A 25,647-nucleotide genomic window follows, 5' to 3' on the forward strand; every position below is an offset into this window, starting at 1 on the left:
ATCAGCAAACTCAGCACATCAGCACTAGTCTGTAACGTATTAGGCTGTAACTGGAGGAGCTCTTCAACGCCCTGCAGTTTGACATGTATCTCCCCTAACAATATGTTTTTCTCTCGATTTAGTTTAGTGACTGATTTCTTTATACTTGGTTACACACCAAAGTAGCTAAAAAATGTTACTGGATTCCCTGTCCCCATATACTCCATGTCTCAGTGTAGACCCGACATGCCTCAGCGTAGACCCGACATGTCTCAGTGTAGACCAGACATGTCTCAGTGTAGACCCGACATGTCTCAGTGTAGACCCGACATGCCTCAGTGTAGACCCGACATGTCTCAGTGTAGACCCGACGTGCCTCAGCGTAGACCCGACATGCCTCAGCGTAGACCCGACATGTCTCAGTGTAGACCAGACATGTCTCAGTGTAGACCCGACATGTCTCAGTGTAGACCCGACATGTCTCAGCGTAGACCCGACATGTCTCAGTGTAGACCCGACATGTCTCAGTGTAGACCCGACATGTCTCAGTGTAGACCCGACATGTCTCAGTGTAGACCCGACATGTCTCAGTGTAGACCCGACCCCGACATGTCTCAGTGTAGACCCGACATGTCTCAGAGTAGACCCGACCCAGACATGTCTCAGTGTAGACCCGACATGTCTCAGTGTAGACCCGACATGTCTCAGTGTAGACCCGACCCCGACATGTCTCAGTGTAGACCCGACATGTCTCAGCGTAGACCCGACATGTCTCAGTGTAGACCCGACATGTCTCAGTGTAGACCCGACATGTCTCAGTGTAGACCCGACCCCGACATGTCTCAGTGTAGACCCGACATGTCTCAGTGTAGACCCGACATGTCTCAGTGTAGACCCGACATGCCTCAGTGTAGACCCGACATGTCTCAGTGTAGACCCGACATGTCTCAGCGTAGACCCAACATGCCTCAGCGTAGACCAGACATGTCTCAGCGTAGACCCGACATGTCTCAGCGTAGACCCGACATGTCTCAGTGTAGACCCAACGCATATCGTTACTAGTCTGACGGGAAACTAAGTTAACGTGGTTTATTTCATATTTTTTTGAGAAATGGCAACTTCCGCAATGAGAGAAACTCTTCATCACTGCAGCAACAGCTCGACTTTGGTAAATATACTGAAGCCAGTCACTAAACATAATCGGGGGGTGGAAATGGAAAGATGCAGGACGTTGAAGAAAGCTTTAAAGTCGTACGTCAGGTCGTGGGTCAGAGCTGTGATTGGGTTAACTAGTCAGGCAAGCTAAACCAACTTCTGAGAGGTGAAGAAATATGTCACATAAAAGCTTCACTTGAATTGAGTTACAGCGTAGTTTGACTGTTGTCAGACCGTTTGTAGCCAGTAGTCACCCTTTCATTTTCAGTTTACTGAGGAAAAGCTAAAAATAAATGTATAATGTATAAATGTATAATATCTTGGCTTCAGTCAGCAGTAAATTAGGTCTCTCTGGATGTTGACAGAAGCAGAAGAGAGTAAACAGTGGTTTTGTTTACTTTAACGTTATCGTTTGTCTTTGAATAGCGAGACGTAGGTTAAATGTTACAAGGTCATGGAAGTACAAATCTGGGCCAACAGCTGATCTACACGCGCACGCACGCACGCACGCACGCACGCACGCACGCACGCACGCACGCACGCACACACACACACACACACACACACACCACAACAGCTGATCTACACACACACACCACAACAGCTGATACACACACACACACACACACACACACACACACACACACAGACACACACACACACACACACACACACACACACACACACACACACACACACACACACACACCACAACAGCTGACCTACACACACACACACACACACACACACAAACACACCACAACAGCTGATCTACACACACACCACACCAATTAAATGTATTTAACCAGGTAGGCCAGTTGAGAACAAGTTCTCATTTACAACTGCGACCTGGCCAAGATAAAGCAAAGCAGTTCGACACAAACAACAACACAGAGTTACACATGGAGTAAACAAACATACAGTCAAAAACACAATAAGAAAACAAATCTGGTCTATATACAGTGTGTGCAAATGGTGTGAGGAGGTAAGGCAATAAATAGGCCACAGTTGCAAAGTAATTACAATTTAACAGATTAACACTGGAGTGATAGATGAGCAGATGGGGATGTGCAAGTAGAAATACTGGTGTTTAAAAGAGGAGAAAAGTAAATGAAAACAATATGGGGATGAGGTAGGTAGATTGGGCTTTTTACAGCTGATCTACACAAGTACACTCACACCACAACACACCTGCTTCTGCTTGTTACTATAGTTACATAGTTGCTGATTTAGTGAAGTTAAAGCAGTGGGCTCAATCAACGGTCTTTGGTGTTTCAGAATTCACTTCAGTGTATGTATTGTAGACCTAGTCAGTTTATTTTCTATGCTAGCTCAATTAGCCTACCATAAAGCTCTTTGACTCCCCACAAATGTTGTTGAAGGTTGACTAGGCTAGATAGCAGACTGGATATGCCTGTGTTTGTTGTCCTTGTTATCTTGCTGTTAGGTCACGTAGCACAAGGTTGCTTCTCGGTCCTGCTTCGTCGCGACTGTCCTTTCTCTCTGATGGAAGTTTTTCTCTATCTTTTCAGATGTCAGAAAATAGGAATTTCTGTGTGAGAAACTGGAGAAGAAAATCCCTGTGCGGATCAACAACCACGAGATTCTTGGCCTGTCCATGATGGAGTCGGGGAGTGAGTTTGGCCCCTGGAACAGCCCATGGTAAATTAGTTGAACCCGTAGAGATCCTTTTGATTCACACACACATACTGTGCAGATATATCCCCCCAAAGATATCCTGTGCTGCGTTTTAATTCCAGAATGTTGTTTCATCACCTGTCAAGGGTCAAGGGTCATAGTGCACACTGTAGTAAAACATTTATTAGTCCCCGTAGCGGCGTTTCCATACGTTGTCTTCTGTTTCTTCTGTTTCTTCTGTTTGGTGTCTCTCGTGTGGTTCAGTTGATAGAGCATGGTTCAGTTGATAGAGCATGGCGCGTGCAACGCCAGGGTTGTGGGTTCGATTCTCACAGGGGACCAGTTTGAAAAAGAAGTACTAACATTTTATGCGCTCACTACTGTAAGTCACTCTGGATAAGAGAGTCTGCTAAATGACTCCAATGTAGTGACTACACCCCAGGTCTGTGAAGGGGAGGGAACATCTTCCTGGAAGGAAACCCTCTCCGAGGATGTCATCTAGCACAGTGGCCATGTGAGGACAATGTAACACATGATTTAATAGTGATGGATAGGATAACCCCTCTAATGAACTTTACATCTTCGCCCTAGAAATGGCGATGTTGACAACTGCATGTTGCCATGGCATTATATAGCCTTATTAAAAAAAAAATGTGTTGGATTTTTTTTTTTTTAAAGGGAAAGGAATACGTGTTTATGACTTTTGATGTATCCTGTGAATTAATTAATTTTATTGGACATATTTGAAAAACATAGAATTGCCTCATTCAGCTGCTCTGTTCTCAACTTCAAAAAAGGGAGCTAAAATCTCAGTTTGTGTTGTACCTGTCCTCCCCGACATCTCTGGTTGAACCTTTTTCCGCTTCCTGGTTGACCCACGTCTACTTCCTGTGCCTACAGGAAACGTTCTTATTAAATGTGGCGAGACGGAGAGAGAATTCACTCAGAGCTCTGCCATTAACTTCCTCACGCCATTCAGGAACTTTCTAGAAGGAGACTTCAAAACCATCCTGGTGAGAATCAATGAGAAGATCTGATCTTCCTCCTGAAATGACCACATCGCACCGTTTGGTCTCCTCATCGGGTCCAGGAACATGCTTTGTTAGATGGCTAACGTGGATTAGGGAAAGTATGTTTTAACAGAGATGATTGTAATGAAGATATCATTGGCATACAGAATTGAGTGAGGCTTGTCCCTTCCCTGCAGCTTCTCTGGTCTTGTAAACCTAACATCGTTGGCCTGGCTGACCCAAAGTGTTGTCGTGACGTTGTATTGATTAATGTGCCGACTGCTCTTAATTTAATGGTTAACTGTTTATAATTACGTTATTAAATGAATCAGGTAATTATTAACCTGGGGCACCATGGGAAAGCTTGGCTTTATTGAATTTCTATTTCCCAAATTAACCACAAGAATGTCGATTTTTACAACAGTCGCTAATTAATTAATTTCCTCTACAGCCTCATTCTGAACGTCGCATAATCCTGGAATCTGCACAAACCCGAGTCTCACTAAATAAGTCCGTACCACACCAATTGAGTTGATTTATTTATTTACTAACAAGCTAGATGATAATATAAGATACACAAATACACAGTCTAGGCTATTGACTAGAACTTAGTACGATGACAATAGGTCCATAGCGGACCAACACAATATGACACGTGTTGTACAAGATGAAAATGTAGAAAGAGAGAGAAAGAGAGTGCACTAGAGAAAAGCAAACTTGGATACATGTGTAACCTATGCTTAGTTTAGCCCTAGCGCCTTGCCCCGAACTGCCGCTCTTATTGGTCAGAATATAATGATGTAATTACGTGTCGAAGGTCTCCGATGGGGTCTCTCCTTGTGGGAAGTACCTCCTCTTCCTCTGATGGTGACATTTCTGTTGTTACCGGGTGTAACTCTCTTGATTGTCCACACGATGTCAGTGTCCTTTCTCTTCGTGGTCGAGGAGCAGCAGGCCATGCACAGCCATATCAACTGTCATCTCAAGATCAACTGCTTTCATTCCAAATGTCAGTTGAAGGGTCTCTGTCTGACCCTTCAACTCCTCTCTCTCTCTTCAACTTTTTTTTATATATATGTATTTGGCACATAAACAACAGGTGTAGACTTCACCATGAAATGTTTACTTACACGCCCTTTACCAACAATGCAGAGTTAACAAATAAACTCACTCTCTCTCTTTCTCTGCCTTCTCTCTCTCTCTGCCTTCTCTCTCTCTGCTTTCTTTCTTTCTTTCTCTCTCTCTCTCTCTCTCTGCCTTCTCTCTCCTGTCTCTCTGTCTTCTCTCTCTGACTTCCCCCTCTCTCTCCTCTGTCTCTCTGCTCTCTCTCTCTCTCACACTCTTTCTCTCTCTGTCCCTTCAACTCCCCTCTCTCTCTCTCTCTCTGCCTTCACTCTCTCTTTGCCTTCTGTCTCTCTCTTTGCCTTCTGTCTCTCTCCTCTCTCGCTTTGCCTTCTCTCTCTCTTTGCCTTCTCTCTCTCTCTCTGCCTTCTCTCTCTCTGCTTTCTTTCTCTCTCTCTGCCTTCTCTCCCTGCAATCACTCTCTCTGCCTTCTCTCTCTCTGCCTTCTCTCTCTCTGCCTTCTCTCTCTGCCGTCTCTCTCTCTCTGCCTTCTCTCTCACTACCTTCTCTCTCTCTGCCTTCTCTCTCTCTGCCTTCTCTCTCTCTGACTTCTCTCTCTGACTTCTCTCTCTGCCGTCTCTCTCTCTCTGCCGTCTCTCTCTCTCTCTGCCTTCTCTCTCCTGTCTCTCTCTGCCTTCTCTCTCTCTGCCTTCTCTCTCCTGTCTCTCTCTGCCTTCTCTCTCTCTGCCTTCCCCTCTCTCTCTCTCTCTCTCACACTCTTTCTCTCTCTGTCCCTTCAACTTCCCTTTGCAACTCTCTCTGTCCCTTCAACTCCCCTTTGCCTTCTGTCTCTCTCTTTGCCTTCTCTCTCTCTCTCTGCCTTCTCTCCCTGCCTTCTCTCTCCTCTCTCTCTTTGCCTCTCTCTCTTTGCCTTCTTTCTCTCTCTCTGCCTTCTCTCTCCTCTTTCTCTCTTTCTTCCCTCTCTCTCTCTCTGCTTTCTTTCTTTCTTTCTCTCTCTCTCTGCCTTCTCTCTCTCTCTCTCTGTCCCTTCAACTCCTCTCTCTCTGTCTCTCTCTCTGCCTTCTCTCTCTCTCTCTCTGCATTCTCTCTCTCTCTGCCTTCTCTCTCTCTCTCTCTTTGCCTTCTCTCTCTCTTTGCCTTCTCTCTCTCTCTCTGCCTTCTCTCTCTCTCTCTGCCTTCTCTCTCCTCTCTCTCTTTGCCTTCTCTCTCTCTCTGCCTTCTCTCTCTCTGCTTTCTTTCTTTCTTTCTTTCCTTCCTTCTCTCTCTCTGCCTTCCCCTCTCTCTCCTCTCTCTCTCTCTGCCCTCTCTCTCTCTCACACACTCTTTCTTTCTCTGTCCCTTCAACTCCTCCTCTCTCTCTCTGCCTTCTCTCTCTCTCTCTGCATTCTCTCTCTCTTTGCCTTCTCTCTCTCTCTGCCTTCTCTCTCCTCTTTCTCTCTTCTCTCTCTCTCTGCCTTATCTCACTCTCTCTCTCTCTGCCTTCTCTCTCTCTGTCCCTTCAACTCTCTCTCTCTCTGTCCCTTCAACTCCCCTCTCTCTCTCTCTCTCTGTCCCTTCAACTCCTCTCTCTCTCTGTCTCTGTCTCTCTCTGTCTCTCTCTGTCTGTCTGTCTGTCTCTCTCTGCCTTCTCTCTCTCTCTCTCTCTGTCTCTCTGCATGTAACTCTCTCTCTCTCTCTCTCTCTCTGCCTTCTCTCTTTATATATAAATAAATGGTGGGACAAACAGCAATAATAATAGTAGTAGTGGACATGGGATTACCATTAACAACAACTACAACAACAATAATATTTATGAGAACAACAATACATTAAAGCAATGGTAGTAGACCAGTGTCAACGTGACTGAGAAGACACATGACATGGTTTGAAAGACAGAAAAAAACAAGATGGGAAATATTATTGACATTACTTTGCACTTTTCACTGGCTGTCCCTCAGGTTGTGGCAGGAGGACACATATTTGGCTGCCAAAACTGCACATTTAGGCTTTTCACCCAATACATTTTTCTTCATCTTTTATAGTTTCAAATTCTTTGTATTGAATTATAATTTTGGGAAAGAAATATTCTCTTAGGTCTGAGTATTTGTCACAGTGTAATAGGAAATGCAGCTCTGTCTCTACCTCTCCCCTGGAGCAGAATGAGCACAGCCTGTCCTCTCTGGGCAGCCAGGTTTGTCTGTGACGACCGGTCTCTATAGCCAGACTGTGCTCACTGAGTCTGTACCTAGTCAATGTTTTCTATCAGTCACAGTGGTCAGATAGTCTGCCACCATGTACTGTCTGTTTAGAGCCAAATAGCATTGAAGTTTACTTTGATTTTTGTGGTGTCTTTCCAATAGGTGATATGTTTATTTTTGTTTTGTGATGATTTGGTTGGGCCAGATTTTCTGAGTGCTGTCGTGAGGCTCTATGGGGTTGGTTTGGGTTGGTGAACTGAGCCTCAGAACCAGCTGGCTGAGTGCTGTCCTGAGGCTCTATGGGGTTGGTTTGGGTTGGTGAACTGAGCCTCAGAACCAGCTGGCTAAGGGGACTCTTCTCTTTTTTCATCTCTTGACATTGTAGAGCTGTGTGATGGAATGTTTTGGGGTCACTTGTTTTTAGGTTGTTGTAAAATTTGATGGCTTTTTTTTCTATTTGAATGAGGAGGGGGTATTGGCCCAATTCTGCTCTACATGCGTTATTTGGAGTTTTTCTTTGCACTTGCAACAGAGTCTGGCAAAACTCTGCATGCAGTATTTCAATTGGATGTTTGTCCCATTTGGTAAATTCATTATTAGAGATTGGACCCCATACTTCACTGCCATATGGAGCAATTGTTTCTACAACTGATTTAAAAAGTTTGAGCCAGATTCTAATTGGAATTTCGATTTTGATGTTCCTTTTAATGGCATAAAATGCTCTTCTTGCTTTGTCTCTCAGCTCATTCACAGCCATGTGAAAGCTACCTGTGTTGCTGATATTTAGTCCTAGATATGTGTAGTATTTGGTGTGTTCTAATAGAACTGTGTCCAAATAGAATTTATATTTGTCATCCTTATTTCTGGACCTTTTTTTGGAATATCATTATATTTGTTTTTCTTAGGTTAACGGTCAGAGTCCAGGTCTGACAGAACCTGTGAAGATGATCTAGGTGCTGCTGTAATCCCTCTCTAGTGGGAGACAGCAGCATCACGTCATCTGTGTACAGCAGACACTTGATTTCAGTGTTGTGTAGGGTGATACCAGGTGCTGCCGATTCTTCTAATGTTTTTGCCAATTCATTATTGTAGATGTTAAATAGTGTTGGACTTATTGGGCAGCCCTGTTTCACTACCCGTCCCTGAGAGAAGAAGTCTGTTTGCTTGTTGCCAATTTTAACCGCGCATTTGTTTTTAGTGTACATTGATTTAATACAATCACATGTTTTCCCTCCAATACCACTTTCTATTATTTTATAAAAAGGCCTTCATGCCAAATTGAATCAATTGCTTTCTTGAAATCTACAAAACACAAGTAGATTTTGCCTTTGTTTTGGTTTACTTGTTTATCAATTAGAGTGTGGAGGGTGTAAATGTGGTCTGTTGTACGATCATTTTTTAGAAATCCAATGTGGCTTCTGCTCAGGACGTTGTGTTCGTCAAGGGAATGATGTAGTCTGCTATTTATAATACTGCAGAGAATTTTCCCCAAGTTGCTGTTAACGCAAATTCCTCCAAATTTGTCTCCATTTTTATAGATTGGTTCCAAATATCGGGGAAAATACCTGCAGTGAGGATAATGTTGAAGAGTTTGAGTATAGCCAATTATCTCTCTCTCTGCCTTCTCGCTCCTCTCTCTCTCTGCCCTCTGCATTCTTTCTTTCTCTCTCTCTCTCTGCCTTCTCTCTGCCCTCTCTTTCTCTCTCTTCTCTCACTCTCTTGAACATTGGTGTAAAGCTGGAAGGAACCGATAGGTCCATTACCATTGTCAATGTTATTGGGGCGTTTGCTCTGCATGTAACTAGAGTCAAAGCAGCCAAAGCACCACCTCATTCAAGGGTTTTTCTTCACGTTTTATATTTGAGATTCTTCAATCCCTTTGATGACAGCTTTGCACATTCTCAACCAGCTTCACCTGGAATGCATTTTCAAGTCTTGAAGGTGTTTCCACATAGGGCTCCTTTTCCTTCACTCAGCGGTCCAAACTCAATTCAAACCTAAAACCAATTTGGGTTGAGGTCAGGTGATTGTGGAGGCCAGGTCATCTGATGCAGCACTCTCATTCTTGGTCAAATAGCCCTCACACAGCCTGGAGGTGTGTTGGGTCATTGTCCTGTTGAAGAACAAATCCCACTGATAAGCCAGATGGGATGGCATATCGCTGCAGGTAGCCAATTTAATAACTATAGGCAAGTCAGTTAAGAACAAATTATTTTAGGAACAGTGGGTTAACTGCCTAGTCAGGGGCAGAACGACAGATTTGTACCTTGGGGATTTGAACCTGCAACCTTCCAGTTACTAGTCCAACGCTCTAACCACTAGGCTACCCTGCCTCCCCATCCTCTGCAGCAAAGAAAGGTAACTCTGAGTCTTCCTTTCCTGTTTATGGTGAGAGCCAGTTTCATCATAGCGCTTGATGGTTTTTTGCGACTGCACTTGAAGGAACTTTTAAAGTTATTTTTTAAATGAAGAAACCAACACATAAACCAATGAACAAACCAACACACAGACCAATTCCAAGAACGTCAACAAGAACGACAACCGCGGTGTGTACACTCTTAGAAAACGGTTCCAAAAGGGTTCTTTGGTTGTCCTCGTAGAAGAACCCTGTTTGGTTCCAGGGAGAGCCTTATTTTCTAAGAGCAGCCCAACGTGTGTAGAGAGAGTCCCAGGTCTTCCCTCCACGCTGGCTAGGTTTCTGTCTCTGTTGTAACCACCGTGACCTACAGCCACAGCATTACCACAGTGGTATTCTGGTTACTCTGAACTTCACAGTCGTTCTGCACTTCACACAGACATCCAGACTGGCATCCAGCACTGCCTGCCTGTCACTCTGAGGGTACTGCACTGGTACAAAGACAAACACACACATTTTAATTGCCAGAGCTGTCGCTGTAGAAGTAGCCTACTGTGTGTGTACACAGACACACACACACACACCCCAGCATTCATGAAGTGTAAGACTCATTATTACCTTGAAGTGTTTAAGTTTCAACAATATTCTGAATGACCTTCTGAGATGCATGGCCACAGACAAAACTAGCTTTTCATCACTACATGCATATCTGGAAGATCTTCAGAATGTTCTGGGGCCATTTTAGGGCCAGTGCTCTGTCATGATTTGGCCTCAGTCAAACACACCTATTTTGTCTTCAGTGTTTTCTTTCAGAAAGTATTAGATGTTGATTGGTGCTTCACTTTAGGCAGGGTTTATTTGTATTGGAGCATAGTGATTGTCACAGAGCCGTTTCAGTAAAACAGTAAAAGCACAATACTTTTTAAAAATATACATAACCAGAGGTTTTGACATTCAACGAAAATATAAAATGTAAAGTGTTGGGTCCCATGTTTCATGAGCTGAAGAAAAAAAAACATTTCAAAATTGTGCACCAAAATTTGTTAACATCCCTGTTATTGTAAATGTCTCCTTTGCATTGAAAATCCATCCACCTGACAGGTGTGGGATATCAAGAAGCTGATTAAACAGCATGATCATTACACAGGTGCACCTTGTGCTGGGGGGGGACAATAAAAGGCCACACAACACAAAGCCACAGATGCCTCAAGGGAGCGTACAATTAGCATGCTGACTGCAGGAATGTCCACCAACGCTGTTGCCATAGAATTTAATGTTAATTTCTCTACCATAAGCTGCCTCCGTTGTTTTAGAGAATTTGTCAGTATGTCCAACCAGCCTCACAACCGTAGACCACGTGTAACCACGACAACCCAGGACAACCGTAGACCACGTGTAACCACGACAACCTAGGACAACCGTAGACCACGTGTAACCACAACAACCCAGGACAACCGTAGACCACGTGTATGGCGTCGTGTGGGCGAGCGGTTTGCTGATGTCAACGCTGTGAACAGAGCGCCCCATGGTGGCGGTGAGGTTATGGTATGAACCGTCATAAGCTACAGACAAGGAACACAATTGCCTTTTATCTATGCTAATTTGAATGCACAGAGATATCGTGGACCAGATCCTGAGACCCATTATTGTGCCATTCATCCGCCACCATCACCTCATGTTTCAGCATGATAATGCACGGCCACATGTCGCAAAGATCTGTACACAATTCCTGGAAGCAGAAAATGTCTGTTCTTCACTGGCCTGAATATTCACTAGACCTGTCAACCACTGAGCATGTTTGGGATGCTCTGGATTGACGTGTACAACCGTGTTTCAGTTCCCGCCAAAATCCAGCAACTTCACACAGCCACTGAAGTGGAGTGGGACAACATTTCACAGGCCACAATCAACAGCCTGATCACCTCCATGTGAAGGAGACGTGTCACACCAGATACTGGCTGGTTTTCTGATCCACGCCCCTACCATTTATTCTAAGGTATCTTGTGACCAACACATGCGTGCGTATCTGTATTCTCAGTCATGTGAAATCCATAGATTAGGGCCTAATGAAATCCTTGCAATTGACAGATTTCCTCATATGAACTGTAACACAGTAAAATCTTTGAAATTGTTGCATGTTGCATTTTAGTTCATTATAGAACATGGTAATCCTCTGTAGGACTGACCATAAATATATGACATGGTATATCTCTATATAATTCACATAGTACATTTGAAGGATGTAGTTATCATTCAAATACATTTTGGTGTAATACTAGAGAACAACATATTTGCGGTCCCTGTGACCAGAGTTGCAGCTGTGTCTCACAAATATGACTTGAGGTGAAAACCGCCAACCTGTCCTTTCTGAGTCAGATACAAAACTGGGCAGTTGATGCACATCTCAGCAAAACAGGAAATGTCATGTTTCCTCCGCTGCTTTTAGCAACAGTTTGCATCACAAAACTTCTGCTCACACACACACACACACACACACACACACAACACACACACAACACACACACACACACACACACACACCACACACACACCACACACACACCACACACACACACACACACCGCACACACACACACACACACACACACACACACACACACACACACCCACCGCACACACACACGGTGAGTATAGCCATATTCTCACATTCAGGCCCCCAGAGGCAGCGATCGTGTGAACCAACCACACGTAGCACATACAGATTATCACAATGCAAAAAGGTTGACTTGCTGCTGAACATTGTAACACACAGTTTTTTTTATCTGGTTTAGCAGGATATGTTAGTTTTAAGTGTTTCCAATGTGAGATATCACCACATGTAATATGACATTGTTTATGAATGACCTAAACTCAATTGATTTGTAAGGAAACATTCGTTTCTGTCCAGAAATTGTATTGATACTGTATGTGCAAAACATCACACTTTTACATAATTGTAATTTGTGACAATGGCTGTATCTGAAATCTGTCTTGCCTACTACTTAATAAAACTACATTCTGTGTACTAATCGTACTACACACATACTGTTTAGTACAAACGAATGCAGTAAGCAACATTACTAGGCTCATCCATCCTGAGAATGATTCATCTAATGTGCAACTGCGTTGATTCCCGTCATTCATTCATTCTAAGGCTTCAATTTGGGCTACACCTGCATTGCTTGCTGTTTGGGGTTTTAGGCTGGGTTTCTGTACAGCACTTTGAGATATCAGCTGATGTAAGAAGGGCTTTATAAATACATTTGATTTGATTTTGGTACAGCATGTCCCCTTGGGCTCCCGAGTGGCACAGCGGTCTAAGGCACTGCATCTCAGTGCAAGAGGTATCACTACAGTACCTGGTTCGAAACCAGGATGCATCACATCTGGCTGTGATTGGGAGTCTCATAGGACGGTGCACAATTGCCCAGGAATTGTAAGTAAGAATTAGTTCTTAACTGACTTGCCTACTTAAATAAAATAGTGATCTCATTATCAGCTGTTGTCAAACACATGTGAGTCTCGAAGGAGGATTATCTTTCTCAAACATAACATTCTGGCATTTAAAGCGTACTATTTTTTGTTGTAATTGCACTTACTATAAAACGTTCTATTTTCGCATCCCTAAAATGCCTTCTACTTAGATCTCTAGTATGGGTATTTGGACACGACCAGGGTCTTCTTTTTGGGACTTTTCTTCGTCAACACAGGGAAGTTGACTCCAGCATTTATTTCTAACTGCTGTGGGAAGCAGTCTGGGCCTAAAGGTGAGCAGGAAGATAACAGACATTCCAACCAGACAGAGAACAGGTACGATAAACAGCAGGATGTACCAGTACACAGACTCCCCCTCACTACCGCCACATAGTAGGGAGTCTACAAGCACCACTCTGTGTGTTCTTTTGGTCAGATCCTGACATGAAATATCCGAGAGGTCCATGATAGTGACCGTTTTCTCCAACGTCCTGTACCAGTCCAACTGGCAGCAGTTGAAAGTGTTTCCGTTGAGAAAAACGGCGTGGAGTTTCGTGGCTAACACGTTAGCCTGAGCTGAGGGGACGGTGGTCAGTTTGTTGTCCCTCAGGTCCAGCAGCTTCAGCTCCAGGCGTTGCAGTGAAGCAGGGAGCTGAGTAAGAGAGTTTCTGGAAATGTTCAAAGACTTCAAGTGATGGAAAGGAGAGAAGTCAAAGTGCCTCAGGCCTGTGTTTCCCAATCCTAGATGGTGCAAAGTTCTGCTGAGGCCTGCGATCGATCTGGGCCCGATGATGAGTTCTGGGTTGTTAGACAGCTCCAGGTGTGTTAGGGGCGTCCCTACGAACGCTGATGATGGCAGCCTCCCCAGGTTGCACCCTGATAGGTAGAGATATCTCAGAGAAATGATGTTTCTCCAAACGACACAGTCTGATTGGTTACCCCCACCCATGCCACTACCCCCTGCCTCATGGGGGCACACGCCAACTCTGTTGTAACTAATATCCACAGAGCTGATGCTGGTGAGAGAGGACAACAGCTGAGCAGGTAGAGTCTGCAGGTCATTCTGGCTCAGGTTCAGGAAGCTTAGGTTGCCTAGCTTCCTCAAACTAACTTGGTCGGCATGGAGCGCAGTCAACCTATTGTTGCTCACGTCCAACTCGTACAACGTCCCCGGCAGCTTTTCCAGAGTTAGATTCAAGACCTCAAGACAGTTTGTCCACATCCTGAGTCTGGTCAGGCTTGGCATTTTGCTGATGAATCCTTGGGGGAAGTAGTGCACCTGATTTCCACTCAGATCCAGCAGGTCTAGAGAGGAGATGTCCCCGTGCAGGCTCTCGTCCCACAACTTGGCCGTGACGTTGCTCATGTTGCCCCTCAGGTTGTAGAACTGGACGCTGGTCTTCCAGTTGGGGTAGGCAGCTGCGTCCGCCAGGTGTTCGTAGAAGCTCACCCTGTTCTGGGACAGATGGAGGTTCCTCAGGCGGCTGTGGGTGGGCAGAAAGGGAAAGAAGAGGAGGTTGTTGTCTGTGAGATCCAGGGTCTCCAGCTGGAAGACTTCCTGGAGGTCCTGGTTGGCTATGAACCACTCAATGGCATTGTGACTGGCGTTGAGGACCACCAGCTGGGTCATGTGGAAGTGCACCAGGCAGGGCAGGTAGTTGAAGGCCAGGTTGAGTCTCTGGAGCTTGTGCAGGTGATCGAAGGACCCGTCAATCTCAAACAGCATGTTCCTCTGCAGGTCCAGCTCTCTGAGCTGGTGGAGGTCGCTGAAGGAGCTTTCGTCCAGCCTCAGCAGGAGGTTCCTGGAAAGGTTGAGGTACTCCAGGGACGTCATGTTCTGGAGGAGGACGGAGACCATGTCCTCTGTAAGCTGATTTTTTGACAGATCCAGAACTCTGAGTCTAGACAAGGTGAGCAGCGCCAGGCTAGTTTGCTGGTATCCAACGTGAAGATTATTGGCAGCTAGATTGAGGCTCTCTAGATGAGGTGAGTTGTGAAAGAGCTTGGACCCCACCGTCTCCAAAAGGTTGTCTGCACAGCTTAGGGTACGAAGGGAGACGTAGCGGGAGAGGGAGTCATCTTGTAGCATCTGAATGTGGTTGTGGTTCAGGTGGAGGTCCTCTATGCTGTCAGGTAGGCCCCCAGGTACAGATGAGAGCTCACTGTTGCTACAGAGAGCAGTCTTTTGGGTCTGTAAAGGGGAAAAAAGAGAGACATTTAAGTGTATGCAAGAGAAATACTTTATTTTAGAAATGCAATATAAAATACCTTATTTTATATGATAAAAAAAACTTTGAACAGCAAAGAGGGGGAGAAAAAAAAGCTTATACCTCATATCAGACCAGAGAGTATATGAGGGTATAAATGTATGACATGTATACAGGAGTTGAAACGCTGAGAACCAGCAGTGATGGGAAAAGTACCTAATAGTCATACTTGAGTAAAAGTAAAGATACCTTAATAGAAAATGACTCAAGTAAAAGTGAAAGTCACCCAGTAAAATACTACTTGAGTAAAAGTCTAAAAGTATCTGGCTTTAAATGTACTTAGGAACAGTGATGGGAAAAGTATTCAATTGTCATACTTGAGTAAAAGTATGTATAAATGCTATACATCAAAATTGCTTGAATTAAAGCCAACCAGACAGCATGACTTTCTTGTTTGTTTGTTTTTTTTCTTCTCATTTACAGACAAGACATCATTTTGAATCGCAGTATGTGTGTTTTAGTGAGTCTGCCAGATCCGAGGCTGTAAGGAATGACAATGTGTTATATTGATAGGTGCATGAATTGGACAATAGTTCTGTCCTGCCGGAGCATTCTAAATGTAACGAGTACTTTTCAGTGTCAGGGGGGAAATGTAAAAGTTGTCAAAAATAGAAATAGTAAAGTACAGATAAACCCCCCCCCCCCCCCCCCCAAAAAAAAAAATACTTAAGTAGTACTTTAAAGTATTTTTACTTCAGTATTTACACCACTGAGAACCAGCAGCAGTTTCCACTATAGCATCACCTTTGTGGTAACGTCTGCACTCTTCCCCTTATCCCTGTATATGCAAATATTATCAGAGGAACTTTTTTTTTTTTTTTTTACACCTTTCACTGAGAACCACATGCTTTTATAGTTCAACATTCAAAGGGACTTTACTTTGTCTTTTATTGTATTTTTATAATTTTTTATTGAGTTAAATTTATTCTAATGAGCTTGTCCAAGAAGTTTAGCGCTTACCAGTCTGCAGGGGCTGTGGAGAGGGTGGCAGAAGGCAGACATCAGGAGGCTCCACAGGGGCCAGAGGGTTAGACAGAGCAGGGTAGGGGAGGAGGCCGTGGATGAACATCTAAACATCCTGGCTGTGGAAGAGAGAAGGAGAGCAAGAGAGAAGTGAGACTGTCAAAAGGAGAGGTCTACAACGTGGGCAGAGAGACGTCATGGTTAGTACGCGCCAGACATTAAAATACCAGCGCAGTCTCTAGCCCATTCAAATATAGTAACAGTATATCTTGAGCATCTGGGCAGTCCGCTATCATTTAACCTTGATAATACATTTAATTAATTATTTTAATACGGTATTATCAGAACCATATAAAATCCCATCCATTCTATCAAATCTATGAGACACATAGGTAAATTCCACAATTCACTGTTGGAAATATGTGCTATATAATAATTGTACATGTTATCCTATGTCCACTATGGTTGTAATCTAATAAACAAATGATTAACAATCTATAAAATACTTCTAAAACCTTTTATAATCTATAATTTAAATCATATTTTACCAAAATACTAAATTTACATGGGTTATTCCACAAAATGAGTGGCTTTCACATCCCTTTAATATTACATTTTTAAGTAGAAATTGTGCACAAATATTGCATTTGAAAAGCTTGTTTTATTATATTAAGTGCCATTTAAATATAGACCACATGGAAAATTCTAGAAATCACATTTTTTATATTAAAGAATACTTTCTAAAGTGCCCAAATTCTGCATTTTGACATGTCCCTCTGTGTCCCTCTATGACTTCTGCATTTTGACATGTCCCTCTATGTCCCTCTGTGTCCCTCTATGTCTCTCTGTGTCCCTCTATGTCTCTCTGTGTCCCTCTGGCTTCTGCATTTTGACATGTCCCTCTATGTCCCTCTATGACTTCTGCATTTTGACATGTCCCTCTATGTCCCTCTGTGTCCCTCTGACTTCTGCATTTTGACATGTCCCTCTGTGTTCCTCTGTGACTTCTGCATTTTGACATGTCCCTCTGTCCCTCTGTGTCCCTCTATGACTTCTGCATTTTGACATGTCCCTGTGTCCCTCTGACTTCTGCATTTTGACATGTCCCTCTGTGTCCCTCTATGTCCCTCTGTGTCTCTCTGTGTCCCTCTATGACTTCTAGAGGAATTTAAACCCACATTAACCCCAATATTTCTCCACATTTCCACCATCATTGTAAAGCTGTAATAATTTTCTTTTAACAAATACCTTTTTGGTTACTATTATTATTATTATTATTATTATTATTATTATTATTGATTTATTTAATGTGGTTTTTAGTAAATCATTTTAAGGTAAAAACAACCTGTCCCTCATTTTAAAGTCAACCCTGTTACTGGAACTAAACTCTGGTTTTAATATGCTGAAACTATTTTTTTTTTTTAATATGTGTTATTTATTTACTGGTCACCTTATTAGTCAAACCCTAATGTAAAAGCTGGTTCTACTCTTCTTGGTCGTTTTGTGGTGGAAACCTGAGCGGGTCGAATATATCACGCCTTCCATTCCTTCTGTCACCAGGGGATTTATGACCGATTAAAGATTTAGAGGTCAACCTCTTGAGATGGAAAAACATGTTGTTTTTTATTTTTTAATTAAGTTGCGTATGTGTTCTTTATGACAGAACACGGAACCACTTAGGGGTCATGGTGAAGTGAGAGAAAAAACAGCCAGGCTAATCAGTTCCCTCTGTTTGTCTTATCCATTTCCTCAGATGTTTCATTCAATCCCTTGTTGTTTTGTGTAGCCTATCTATATATCTCTAGACCTAAAAACAGAATAATCCATATGTATTCTACCTTGACGGTCCTACTTGGCCTATAACATATTGCAGCCTAAATGTTTTCACAATTTTTGAGGTGGCACAAAGTACTTGAGGATGACTGGGGTGTGGCCCGGAGGTGGGCCATGTGGCCCGGAGGTGGGCCATGTGGCCCGGAGGTGGGCCATGTGGCCCGGAGGTGGAGACATCTGTGGTATTGTATGGCATTGTGACAAAACTGCACATTTTAGAGTGGCCCGTTATTGTCTCCAAGCACAAGGTGCACCTGTGTAATGATCATGCTGTTTAATCAGATTGTTGATAAGCCACACCTGTCAGGTGGATAGATTATCTTGGCAAAAGAGAAACGCTCACTAACAGGAATGTAAACAAATGTGTGCACAACATTTGCGAGAAAAAATATTTTTGTGCCTGTGGATCATTTCGGGGATCTTTTAAATCGGAAAATGCGCAGACATCAGAAACAAAACATCCACATCTCAAGGATAAACCAGATTTTTCTTATTTTTTTTATTACAAAAAAAATGTGTTTACCAAACAAACAAAAATACTGAACAATAATTTCCGAGAGGGTTTTGGCCCAACCGCTGCTACAAAGATCAGAGAAATCCCACTTTCCAATGGCACTGTCACGCATAGAATTCAGGATATGTCAGATGAGGTTGAATCACACGCAGGTTTTTAGCCTGAACGTCAAATTGGTTTTTTTTGCAATGAGGTAGCAAGATATTCCTTTAGCATAGGCCCAACTTTAACTCTCAACCTTGTTAGAGCCAGCGACACCTCAGAGTTATCAAGGCGTTTTCAACAGCCCCACAGAGGTGTCAATGAGTTATCAACACTTAGTGTGTTACGATATTTAGATTTTATGTGTAGCAAAGCTGGTCTCACATAATGAAAAGGGGATCAAGTCTGCTGAACAGCCATCTCGTTAAAACAAGCGTGCTGGCCTCCGTCACAGGGCAGCTCAGATTATTATCAAGAACCGGTGGTGACAAGCTGCTTCTTTTTTTTTTTTATTGTGAATTTGCTCTGAAAATTTCACTTCCCTACGTGGATTGGTTGAGCAGCAGTCTTGTTGGTTGGCCAACAGATCACAATGCAACAGCCTCGGTGTAATCCATGTCCCTTTTAGTTAGGTCATTTAGGATAGGCTCTTATCCAGAGCGACTCACAGGAGCAATTAAGTGCCTTGCTCAAGGGCACATCAACAGCTTTTTGGCCTAGTTGGCTTGGGGATTTGAACCAGCAACATTTTAGTTACTGACCCAATGCGGTTAACCACTAGGCTACCTGCCGCCTCACATACTTGTTAAGAACACAGAATATTTCACCTTCAGTTGTGTTCTGGGGCAACTCTGCAACAAAGACTATCTTCATATATGTAGCAAATATATACAAGATGCGGCATTTGAAATGTCAGTCGTCTCATCTAATTGCATTGCTTGACAGACGAAATGACAGTCTACTGTCCATAGATTGTGTCAGACAATTCCTTCCTGTCACCATGCACTCATTAAATATCTCAGTGCCAGTGAAGAGATGGTTGTGTTAAGTAAATTAGAACCAGGGCTCAAATTGAGGGGGTATGTGAGGGTGTCAGGTTATTGTGGCTTCCGTTAAAGAAAATGGCTAAAATACATTGAATATATAAATATATAGGCCTGCCCTTTGTTAGCTTAAGTTTTTAGAAGATAATAAACAACGGATCTGATTATATAAAGCAACGCTTTTGTCCAGAATGCTTTATATGCTAGAAACAAGCTGTAAAATGTGGAGGAAAGACGTGACTCCAGGACATATCAAATATATTGGGTTTGTCTCTATGACATTCAGAGGCAGGCAGCAGCACCACAACATCCCATCGCTGAGGACGAGGAGACAACACATTTACTTTGCTTGGGAGGTAATGATTCTGTTCCTATCAACTGACATTCGACATTTCAACAGGCTATTCAACAACACACGGACTCTAAATCGGTCAGGAGCGCGCCAGGTAGCCGAAGAAGGAAGGGAAATTAATGATTTAGGCTATAGTTATTTTTTTAAGGCCTGCCATTTTTAAGAAATCAAATGTGAAGCAGTTGTGACAGCCTACAGGCTGGCAAGAGCACTCGGCATTTCAACAACACATCAACATCAGCACTTCAACTTACATGCCTATAAATGTAGCATTTAGGCTGTATAAAATGACATTTAAAACAATTATTAGTGAGCATGAAATAATAATTAAACGAAAAAATGTCGTATTAGGCGATACAGTTATTCTACAATTCCTTTGAATTCCCTTTTAGCATCACGAGTTTGGCCAGTCTCTGGTTTGAGGATCATGTGGTGAGCTTTGCATGCCTAGTCGGTTCATTTAGCCTTGCAGATGCTCTTATAGTCCCATAACCTAATCAGTCAACACACATCTATTTTGTAACAACAATATCTTGAAATAAAATTGAAAACATTTGAAAAAGATAGTGTCCCCAAATGAGAAAAAAAAGTTACAAGTGCATACTGAATGATATGTGGCTGCTGTGTTAATAAACAATGAATGTTTTTTTTTCCTCTAAATTATTGATGATCAGATACGTCAGTTGTAACTGGTTCTGTTGGGCTCAAATTGTAAGGTTGATATACAACTTTAGTACTGATCCAAACGTAGACTATCCTCCTTCCTAACAACAGCCTGTATAGATATCAAAACGTCTCCGGTACGGAGGCATGCGCTCATTCGTCGTCATAATCTGTTGTGGTATTAAAAAAGATTTTGCGTTTATAAAATACTACTTTTTCCTCAGACTGCAAATAAGATTTTAATTTATTTAACTAGGCAAGTCAGTTAAGAACGAATTCTTATTTACAATGACGCCCTAGAAACAGTGGGTTAACTGCCTTGTTCAGGGGCAGAACATCAGATTTTTTATCTTGTCAGCTCGGGGATTCGATCCAGCAACCTTTCATTTACTGGCCCAACGCTCTAACCACTAGGCCACCTACCTCCTCTACACTCTAACCACTAGGCTACCTGCCTCCTCTACACTCTAACCACTAAGCTACCTGCCTCCTCGACACTCTAACCACTAGGCTACCTGACGCCTCTACACTCTAACCACTAGGCTACCTGACGCCTCTACACTCTAACCACTAGGCTACCTGACGCCTCTACACTCTAACCACTAGGCTACCTGCCTCCTCTACACTCTAACCACTAGGCTACCTGCCTCCTCGACACTCTAACCACTAGGCTACCTGCCTCCTCTACACTCTAACCACTAGGCTACCTGCCTCCTCTACACTCTAACCACTAGGCTACCTGCCTCCTCTACACTCTAACCACTAGGCTACCTGCCGCCTCGACACTCTAACCACTAGGCTACCTGCCGCCTCGACACTCTAACCACTAGGCTACCTGCCGCCTCGACACTCTAACCACTAGGCTACCTGCCTCCTCTACACTCTAACCACTAGGCTACCTGCCACCTCTACACTCTAACCACTAGGCTACCTGCCTCCTCTACACTCTAACCACTAGGCTACCTGCCTCCTCTACACTCTAACCACTAGGCTACCTGCCTCCTCTACACTCTAACCACTAGGCTACCTGCCTCCTCTACACTCTAACCACTAGGCTACCTGCCTCCTCTACACTCTAACCACTAGGCTACCTGCCTCCTCTACACTCTAACCACTAGGCTACCTGCCTCCTCTACACTCTAACCACTAGGCTACCTGCCTCCTCTACACTCTAACCACTAGGCTACCTGCCTCCTCTACACTCTAACCACTAGGCTACCTGCCTCCTCTACACTCTAACCACTAGGCTACCTGCCTCCTCTACACTCTAACCACTAGGCTACCTGCCTCCTCTACACTCTAACCACTAGGCTACCTGCCTCCTCTACACTCTAACCACTAGGCTACCTGCCTCCTCTACACTCTAACCACTAGGATACCTGCCTCCTCTACACTCTAACCACGAGGATACCTGCCTCCTCTACACTCTAACCACTAGGCTACCTGCTACCTACCTCCTCTACACTCTAACCACGAGGATACCTGCCTCCTCTACACTCTAACCACGAGGCTACCTGCCTCCTCTACACTCTAACCACGAGGATACCTGCCTCCTCTACACTCTAACCACTAGGCTACCTGCCTCCTCTACACTCTAACCACTAGGCTACCTGCCTCCTCTACACTCTAACCACTAGGCTACCTGCCTCCTCTACACTCTAACCACTAGGCTACCTGCCTCCTCTACACTCTAACCACTAGGCTACCTGCCTCCTCTACACTCTAACCACTAGGCTACCTGCCTCCTCTACACTCTAACCACTAGGCTACCTGCCTCCTCTACACTCTAACCACTAGGCTACCTGCCTCCTCTACACTCTAACCACTAGGCTACCTGCCTCCTCTACACTCTAACCACTAGGCTACCTGCCTCCTCTACACTCTAACCACTAGGATACCTGCCTCCTCTACACTCTAACCACTAGGATACCTGCCTCCTCTACACTCTAACCACTAGGCTACCTGCTACCTACCTCCTCTACACTCTAACCACGAGGATACCTGCCTCCTCTACACTCTAACCACTAGGCTACCTGCTACCTACCTCCTCTACACTCTAACCACGAGGATACCTGCCTCCTCTACACTCTAACCACGAGGCTACCTGCCTCCTCTACACTCTAACCACTAGGCTACCTGCTACCTACCTCCTCTACACTCGAACCACGAGGATACCTGCCTCCTCTACACTCGAACCACTAGGCTACCTGCCTCCTCTACACTCTAACCACTAGGCTACCTACCTCCTCTACACTCTAACCACTAGGCTACCTGCCACCTCTACACTCTAACCACTAGGCTACCTGCCTCCTCTACACTCTAACCACTAGGCTACCTGCTACCTACCTCCTCTACACTCGAACCACGAGGATACCTGCCTCCTCTACACTCGAACCACTAGGCTACCTGCCTCCTCTACACTCTAACCACTAGGCTACCTACCTCCTCTACACTCTAACCACTAGGCTACCTGCCACCTCTACACTCTAACCACTAGGCTACCTGCCACCTCTACACTCTAACCACGAGGCTACCTGCCTCCTCTACACTCTAACCACTAGGCTACCTACCTCCTCTACACTCGAACCACGAGGATACCTGCCTCCTCTACACTCGAACCACTAGGCTACCTGCCTCCTCTACACTCTAACCACTAGGCTACCTGCCACCTCTACACTCTAACCACTAGACTATCTGACAGATTCATGCAGTGCTTTTATTATAAGCGTTTATCTTTTCACCCTTGTCTGTGGTGATCTGCGAATCCACAAACTTCTGGCTACTTTGCCATGTAATGCTTAGAAAAACAAAAATAAAAGTTTCTTAAACTGCATATCTAATGATCTGGTCTGTCCTAGGAGTTAGGACAAACGGTAGGCATTTTCTCTGCTATCCACTTTGTTTTAATTATTATTTTGGATATAGAGGAGGGTCACTATTCTTTTTTCTCCAAGCTTTCAGTGGGGGTTAGGTAAAAATGTATTTTACAGAAATATATTTCAATTCAGAGAGATCCGATTTTCTCCAGGATTCCCTCATTATATATAACGTAGAGTCCCTTATAAATATTCTGAGGGTATGGATAAAAACAAATCGAGGGAACGGGTTAGCCTGGCTGTTTTTTCTCCACCATGACCCATAAGGAGCTCCATAACAGAATGTTTTAAAAAACGAATCACCAAGTTACATTACTCAAAAGGCAACCGATTGGTGGAAAGACCCGCATATTAAATATCTGAACAAACACTACTTATAGTGAAACAAACAAATCAATAATAATGTATCAGCACTTTATAAGCAATTGACAAATCCAGTGAATTGGCATAGACTGTATTAGGATATTAAACTACAAACATTCCTTGACCTAAGAGCATGAACGACAATAGCCTGAACGTTAAACTTTGTTACTACAAGCATGTAGTGAGAAGAGTGCCAGTTTGCGTTGATGTTATTTATAGATGACTTTAGCTACACGCCGAGTGGAGATCCATCACACGCAGGTAGGAATGAGTGTACAGTGCGCCATGCATCCACTACTTACGCTGGTGGTTAGATGTGGGTCCTTCAAGCCACTGTCGGTCGAGCCGTTGACCATATCTCCGGTTGTGTGCGATGCAGCGCTGGTCGGTCGAGTGGCGTGTGTTCTCTACACATGCAGAGCCGTGCATTTAGTATTTGCGGAAGCAGGCAAGCAACGGAAACCAAAGTCACATGGACAAGATCATACGTATATAGGTTCACATGCCTAGGTCAGAAACATGTTCTATATTACATCAAACACATTGGAACGAGAAGCTTCACTACGTTGTATAATATGCATGTCATCCATACCACGTAGCACATCACGCTCAACGTACAATGTTATTTTCTGATAAAGGTTTACATCAAATACAGCTTTCTCACCCATCTATTTCTATGTGGGAATTCTAAGTTAAAATACCTTTATTTTTTTCCCTTCAAAATTGCAATGTGAAGCAGTAAACCCTCTCACGAAAAAGCCGGGTACATTGGCATTTGTCATTCACGTCACGATTGGTGTAGGCTTCTCTTGTCTACCACAAAAACCTAGTGAGAAAACGCCTTTCACACCCCTCTCTCGCCTACTTCTGTTTCTGATCAACAGATAGTACAGAGGAAACCACTCAACACTCACACCCTTCCTGCCTAGCTGACACTTGTGCAACAGTGAAGCGAAAAATCAGCTTTTCTTGACAATGAATAGTCAGCTACACTAACACGATTAGACATATTCAACCAGCCCTCTCATTTATGATGAACTTTTGGAAGAGAAAAACAGCTTATTTTTTCAGACACACATAAACACAGAAATGTAATTATTTTTAAATTCTGTGGCCTACCCACAGCGTAGTGTTGTGTATTCTCCTATAGTTCTGGAAATAGAATAGGGAATTAGAATCAGGAAGTGATGGAGCTGCCATCGCATGGATGATCTGTTGGAGCGTCCTTCTTGTTTTCATGCTACGAGGCCTCTCCTCTCTCCCTCAACTCTGACTTTACTAGGGGATTGGCAGCCGAAGCCAGATTCACGGTCAGTTTAATTTAAGCAGCATTCATTGGTCAAGAGGTTTAACCTTGCTTCACAAATTAGACCTGGATCCCCTCTTTGAATATTCCATTTAGTAAAAGTATTATTCCTTGTGTTTTAAAAACAGTACAAAGAGACATCCCTCATGCCCCCTCCTCAAGAGTGTGCACGAGTAGCACTGAGGTAGAACACCACTGACATTCTAAGCTTTCATGTGGTTCTAACACACACACACACACACACACACACCCAGGAAACTGGTTGACAAACTGGTACATTATAATCAAACTATAAATCAGAAACCCGCTTTAAGCTAACCCCGGTCATCTGAGAAAGCCTACAGACTGACACTATCCTGCACTTCATTCAGCCCACAAACACCAACTGTACTTTAAGAGAAAGGCAGACAAAAACAAAGGATTTGATTGTAGAAGAAGGGAGACTGCAGTGTGATAATATAGACATTGGAAAAAGGGTGTCTTTCAGTTTAGGAAGCCTCGACGCCGATACACAGAGCTTTGACAAAGAGCAGTGATACTATCAAGGTGAGGGTTTCTTCTTCAACTGTTACCAGGTTACCTGCAACAAAGATAGCTCAGGTGTTGCGCGTGC

General features: G+C 43.7%; 2 protein-coding genes and 1 long non-coding RNA gene across 3 annotated transcripts in view; 1 reads left to right on the plus strand and 2 right to left on the minus strand.

Moving 5' to 3' along the window:
* LOC149977374 (uncharacterized) overlaps positions 1-25,647 on the plus strand; it is a 934,188-nt gene that overhangs the window by 614,931 nt on the left and 293,610 nt on the right. The window lies entirely within an intron of this gene.
* The window catches only part of LOC110489553 (rho guanine nucleotide exchange factor 4), a 169,960-nt gene continuing 153,398 nt past the window's right edge, over positions 9,086-25,647 (minus strand). The window contains exon 14 of the mRNA XM_090199067.1: positions 9,086-9,155. Coding sequence (XP_090055193.1) covers positions 9,148-9,155 — 8 coding nt within the window. The 3' untranslated portion in view covers positions 9,086-9,147. The remainder of the gene's footprint in view (positions 9,156-25,647) is intronic.
* Positions 10,229-25,643, minus strand: LOC110489550 (transforming growth factor beta activator LRRC33-like). The gene is made up of 3 exons (XM_021562273.3): positions 24,031-25,643; positions 16,100-16,221; positions 10,229-15,063 (listed from the first exon to the last, which is right to left on the minus strand). The coding sequence occupies exons 1-3, from the start codon at positions 24,155-24,157 to the stop codon at positions 13,039-13,041; spliced, it is 2,274 nt and encodes a 757-aa protein (XP_021417948.2). The 5' UTR covers positions 24,158-25,643; the 3' UTR covers positions 10,229-13,038.

This window comes from Oncorhynchus mykiss, chromosome 15, assembly GCF_057628025.1.
Source record: "Oncorhynchus mykiss isolate SJ-2025 chromosome 15, ASM5762802v1, whole genome shotgun sequence".
Classification (NCBI taxonomy): Eukaryota; Metazoa; Chordata; class Actinopteri; order Salmoniformes; family Salmonidae; genus Oncorhynchus; species Oncorhynchus mykiss.